The sequence below is a fragment of the Hydra vulgaris genome, chromosome 11 (genome assembly GCF_038396675.1).
Source record: "Hydra vulgaris chromosome 11, alternate assembly HydraT2T_AEP".
Classification (NCBI taxonomy): domain Eukaryota; kingdom Metazoa; phylum Cnidaria; class Hydrozoa; order Anthoathecata; family Hydridae; genus Hydra; species Hydra vulgaris.
In genome coordinates this window covers 35,181,690-35,188,189 of record NC_088930.1, presented here as the reverse complement: position 1 = coordinate 35,188,189, position 6,500 = coordinate 35,181,690, and the positions used below count along the sequence as shown (strand labels likewise).

At 27.7% G+C, this 6,500-nt stretch overlaps 1 protein-coding gene across 1 annotated transcript; it reads right to left on the bottom strand.

Moving 5' to 3' along the window:
* Window positions 1-1,356: 1,356 nt before the first annotated feature.
* Window positions 1,357-4,618, bottom strand: LOC136086988 (uncharacterized). The gene is made up of 3 exons (XM_065809490.1): window positions 4,570-4,618; window positions 2,750-3,790; window positions 1,357-2,177 (listed from the first exon to the last, which is right to left on the bottom strand). The coding sequence occupies exons 1-3, from the start codon at window positions 4,616-4,618 to the stop codon at window positions 1,357-1,359; spliced, it is 1,911 nt and encodes a 636-aa protein (XP_065665562.1).
* Window positions 4,619-6,500: the final 1,882 nt, after the last annotated feature.

The window sequence follows — 6,500 nt, the reverse complement described above, 5'->3', positions numbered from 1 at the left end:
TAGAGAGTTTTATTAATGTTCTTTGCAATGTCAACAATAGATATCAGCTGTTAAAGTTATTCATTTAATGGTGTGTTAAGTCCTTATTACCACATCCACCCTCAACTTTAAGATAGACTTCTAGTATTTTTTTAGTTTTTGGTCTGGAATAACTTTTTGTATGTAAAAATTACATATTTAATTAAGGTTTAGTGTCCCCTCTAGCCCCCTTGATATCTTGGCGGCTAGAGACCAATTTACATTTGTAGCTCACTCCTACATCTATCATTTTATAGACATTTATATTAGAATTGATTAAAAAAAAATAACAATTTAAGTGAAAAAAAAACACTAAATTTTACCATGGTTTTTTTTTTTTTTTTTTTTTGGTTTATATTTGTTAATCGTTGTACAGCTTAAAATAAAAAATAGTAAAAATAATAATATAAACTTACAATGATAAAAAATAACAAATATAAACAAGGTATCTGAAAGAAGATCACAAGGATCTTGTCGTCACAACCTCAAATAAGCATTTAACAAAGATAAGATTAAAAAAAAAAAAAAGTTAATAAACTTTTACAAAACTACAAGGTAAATAATCTGATCTGAAGAAAGATCAATATGATCTTGTCATCAGAATTGTATACAAGAGTAAACCAATGTGGAAGTTAAAAAGTAAAAAGTATATGAACAATAAATAAAATTAGTAGGAATAAAATTCTATAAACGTAAACATGTATATAAACAATAAAAAAGTAGACCAAAAAATATTTTTAACTTTTACTACTAATAATAACTCAAAATATTATCTAATGAAAGCATGAGATTTTTCAGTTTTTTTTTAAAAAGGCAAAAAGTAATAGGTACTTCAAAATTAAAATTCGGCAAAACAAGTTTATTCCAAAGGTGTGGCGCTCGATAGGTAATACAAAATTGGTTAAAGTTTGTTTGACAAAAAGGTTCATTTAAAAAGTTATTATTTCTCAAAGTATATTTACTGATTGGTTTAAGAGAAAAAAGATCTTTGAAAACGGCTACGGATAAGTTATTTATCCACATATATACAAAACATAAAGTATTATATACATTTAACTCGTATATATTCAAAATTCTCATTTCCATAAAATAATGCTTCGAATGAGAGAAGCGATTTGCAAAATTGATTATACGGATTGCGCGTTTCTGACGGAGATAAAGACGTTGCAACTTACTTTTTTCAGTACTTCCCCAAGCAATATTGGCATAATTTAAAAAACTATGTATAAATGAGTAATAAAGTTGTATTAAGACTTTCTTATTGAGATAGATTCGTAATTTATATAGGATCCCCATGTTTTTAGAAATTTTTGTGCTTATATAATCAATATGGTGATTCTAAGTAATATTTTCATCAAGATAAACACCTAAAAATTTTGTAACAGAATCTCTTTTGATTTCCTTTTGATCGATAAAAATTTGAGGTAAATTTGTAGGGAGAAATCGTTTTTTTGTAATCGAATGAAATAAAACCCATTTTGTTTTATTAATACTTAAGGTTAACTTATTACACTTAAACCAATTAGATATATGTCTGAGTTCTTCGTTCATTGTTTTAAAAAGTTCAGCGATATCATAGTTAGAAAGGAATAGGTTTGTATCATCTGCATACATAATGCTCATTAGTTTTGAAGCTTTATTTAAGTCATTTATATAAATTAAAAAAAGGAGAGGTCCAAGTATTGAACCTTGTAGAACTCCACAAGTATTAAGAAAAGTGGATTGATAATCATTGTTAAATAATACAAACTGTTTTCGATTAGATAGATAACTTTTAAACCATTTTAAAATTTTATTTTTTATTCCGTAGTATTTGAGTTTATGAATCAAAATATGGTGATCGACCGTATCAAAAGCTTTTGATAGGTCAATAAAAATTCCTAGTGTATATTGTGATTTTTCAAACGATTTTGAGATTTCACGTACAAATTGGATAATAGCATGTTCAGTTGAGTTATCTTTCTTGAAACCAAATTGATTAATGTAAAGTAGATTATTATCATAAAAGTATTTGTATAATCTGTTGAACATAATTTTTTCTAGGATTTTCGAAAATGTGGAGAGAACAGAGATGGGGCGATAATTACTGATTTCAGATTTGTCCCCTTCTTTAAAAATAGGAATAATTTTGGCAATTTTTAATTGTTCTGGGAATACTCCTTAATGGATAGAAGCCTTAAAGATTTTAAATAGAACATCTTTAATTTGTTCAAAGCAATCTATAATCACGTTTCCATTAATTTGATCTGCTCCAATTGCCTTATTTTTTTAACAGATTTGAAGGCTCTTTCGAACTCATCAAAACTTAATTCGGAAGATAACTCATCTGAACAAATGCAATTATCCAGGGATTCTAAATAATCAGTAAACAAAGATTTGGTTTTAGGGATTTTTTCAGACAGTGTTGGTCCTATATGAGTGAAGTATTTGTTAAATTCTTGAGCTATAGTTTTTGGTTCAAGTAAACTTTTGTTATCGACTCTAACCATTTGTGGCAGGAAACCGGAGCATGATTTTTTTTTGCCAATAATTTCCTTCATTATTTGCCACGTGCGCTTTGTGTCGTTTTTAAATGTATTGAATAATTGGGAGTAATAATTTTTCTTCAAGTTTTTGCGAATTTTTTCAAATAGGTTTTTGTAGTTCTTATAAATTTTTTCGCTTGAGGCTGTTTTTGTTTTTAAAAAATTTATATATAATTTTTGTTTTATTCTGGATGATTTTTTAAAACCTTTAGTAATCCAGGGTGTATTGATATTCTTTGTTGTTATTGCTTTTTCTATGATTGGGAAATTAACTTCATAAACAGAAAAAAAAGTTTTGAAAAAAGTTTCATAAATATTATTAGCGTTATCATCAAAATTTATATTTTTCCAATGCAGTAATGATAGTTGGTCTTTAAATAACTTTATATTAGTCTCATTATAAATGCGTTTTCTTATTACTTTTTTGGTATTGATGTTTCTTTCTAAGTTTGTTTTATTAAGTTTCAGAAATAGAGGAAAATGATCTGATATATCAGTTTTTATGATACCTAATTGTATATTATTATTGAGAATATCAGTAGTTATAATATTATCTATAAGAGTCGCTGTATTTATTGTAACTCTTGTGGGTCGATTTATTAAAGTAACTGACCCTGTTTCAAAAATTGCGTCATAAAAATTCTTAATTTTATGGTCGTCATTATAGAGAAAACAGTTCATATTAAAGTCTCCGACTATATAGTTTTCTTTTTTATCATTATTTCCTTTTTTTATGATTTGTTGTAAGAACATGCTCAGGTTTTCGCTCACGCCGTCAGGTGGCCGATAACAACAGCTTAGTAAAATGTTTTTAGTTTGATTATTTGTAATTTCAATAGTTACAACTTCTTTATCGCTGTCAGAAACGCTCAAATCATTCCTAACACAATACTCAAAATTTTCGTGAACATAAATTAATACTCCACCGCCGCGCTTATTCGTTTTTCTCTCCATAGAAATTATATTAAAGTGAAGAATATCAAAATTACTATTTATTTCATCTACTGTGATCCAAGTTTCAGTTAAACAAATAATATTAAAAATGTGTTTAGCTTCTTCTAATAGATCTAAAAGTTTTTCATAATTGCATTTCAAACATCTTATATTGAGGTGGAGAATTACAATTTGCTTATTACTTTTTTCGCGAGCATTCTTAAAAAGAAACCCTTCTAGTTGGTTCGGAAAATGATAAGAACAATCGGATAAAATACTGCGATAAAAATTATTTTCAGGGTCTAGGTTTTCTTCTGAAGAAAAGAGATTTCATATAAATTTTCATATAAATTAAAAAAAAGGGATTCATAGTTATTAGTCATAGATTTCTTTTTAGAAGTGCTAGTTATTTGTTAAGATTGTTTTCAAAATTTTTATTAAGATAAACAATTTTGTCATATCTTACCGATACATTTTCACCAATGACAACGGTCTCACGAGAAAAGTCTTCATTAATGAAGCAATTTGTGCCTTTAAGTCGATGAGATTCTTTCAAGATTCTTATTTTGTCTTTATATTTTTGCAGGTTAAGAACTATTGTCCTCGGTCGTTCATCTTTCTTCAATCCAGTGCGGTGGGCACGCTCAATTTCGATGGTTTTTAACCATGGCTTACTTTATAACAGGCCTTGCCAACGCGCGGCTTGCGTAAAAAACTGGAGGCAAGATAGTTTTATATTTGAAAAACTAAAAAGCATTTTTACAAAATAAATACGGGGGTGGTTTTTTTGTAACAATAATAATTATATAACATTAATAAATAATTATTAAAAAATTAACAAAATAATTTTCATTTAATTTTTGCATAAAATTTACAATAACCAAACACCCGTCATTATTTTAACTTCCAAATTAAAAAAAAAAGTTAGTTGAGAGGTGAAGGATTAAGCAAAGAATTTAATTTAGTATTTTGAAAATGGTTCGTCGATGTTGTGTAACAAATTGCAATGGCAATTATAATCCTCAGAATAGAATTAAAACATTTAGACTTCCAAGAAACATTGAAGAACGAAAACGTTGGATTGTTATAATACCAAGAGATAATGTTCCTGTACTAATAACACCGTAGTATGTGAAAGACATTTGCCAAAAAAGCCAAGCTTAGTTCCTACTGTATCCATGCCACTTAGAAAAACATCAAAAAGTCTTAATAGTGTTAGCTGTCAAGAAGAGGATGAGTTAGCAATATTTAATTCACAAGAAAAAATAGAAAGTATTAATGTTTTATATGAAAAGTTAAAAACTAATGAATTTAAAATTGCTATTATTAATTATTTATGCAATGATATATTATATATTCAGTCTTCAGACTTTTTAAAAGAAAGTGCTATTCCTAGATTTTGCATAAATTAGATCTCACTTTTGAAGCATTTCATTGTGGAGTTAAAACCGAGTTTATATTATGAACAAATTTTCATATTTGCATATCAACAAATTTTGTCAATGAGTAAAACATGTAGTTGCATATCAACAAATTTTGTCAATGAGTAAAACACGTATTGGGGAAAAAAAAGTATCCAATTGAAACAATTGTGCGAGCACTGAGTATTTTTCTCTTTCACGATCAGCCTACAATCGCATCAGAGAAGATTTTGAACTTCCAAGTTTACGTATTTTAGGAAGAATTACATCTAAATGTAAATCTTTAGACGATACCACTTATATCAGACGTATTTCTCTAATCTTAGAGATGATAGACAAAAACATGCATTTTACTTCTTGATGAGGTTTATGTTAAACCAATGTTGCAGTATCATGGTGGCATAATATTTGGTAAATCAGTTAACAAACCTCATCTATTAGCAAACACAGTACTAAGCTTTACGGTTGTAACATTGTTTAATGGATTAAAATTTCTTTACAAAATGTTACCAGTCAGAGAACTTGATACTGAGTTTCTTTTTGAACACACAACTCTGATTCTTGATGCAATAAAAAATAATGGGGGCAATGTTGTTGCTATTGTCTGTGATGGTAACAGAGTCAATCAGAAATTTTATAACTTTTTTGAAAAAAAAGAAGCATGGTGTATTAAAGACAATATTTTTCTTTTATTTGATTATGTTCATTTATTAAAAAGTATACGTAATAACTGGATCACAGAAAAAACTCAAGAACTTGAATTTTAAAAATAGAAAAAAATAGAATTTAGAGTTTAGAAAAATAGATTAAAAAAAGAGAGAAAAAAAAAATAGCACAGTGGGTTGATATTGTTAATTTGTACAAGCTTGAAACGAAAAACATTGTTAAAATGTCTAAATTAATGGAGGTTTCTGTTTATCCAAAGCCGATTGAAAGGCAAAGAGTTATCACTTGTCTGCAAGTGTTTTGCGATGAAACATTGTCAGCATTAAAAAGTCATCCAGACCTGCATGAAAATGAGGGGGCAATTATTTTCATCTCTAAAGTTGTTGAATTATGGAAAATTTGTAATGTTCACAGTCCATATGCAGACATTTGTTTGAAAGATTCTAATCAAGCTGCTATTGCTTCTGCTAATGATGGCAATTTAAGAAAACTTTATACAATGGATGATTTTGCAATACAAATAAAAAAAACAGAAAAAACAAAAAGAGTCAAATTACTAACAACTGCTAATTGTTTAGCTCAGACCTGTTATGGTTTAGTTCAGTTGTCAAAATATCTTTTAGATACAACTCATCAGTATGTATTATTAGACAACTTTACAACAGATCCATTCGAAAAGCTCTTTGGAAAATTAAGACAAGGCTCAGGAGGAACTTATTTTATTTACGTTCTATAAGTTCTTGAAAAAGTATACCGTACAAAGTTGCTATTAAAGTTTAAGAAAAGTTTAGATGTGTTAGCCAATCAGATTTTCAGATTAATCAGGTTCAGATCACTCTTGTCCAAAATGTAAATTTTTACCAAGCGAGGGTATAATTTAAGTTAATTTAAAATTGTTATAGATGTTATTTGTTAGTTATATTACAATGTTAGTTAT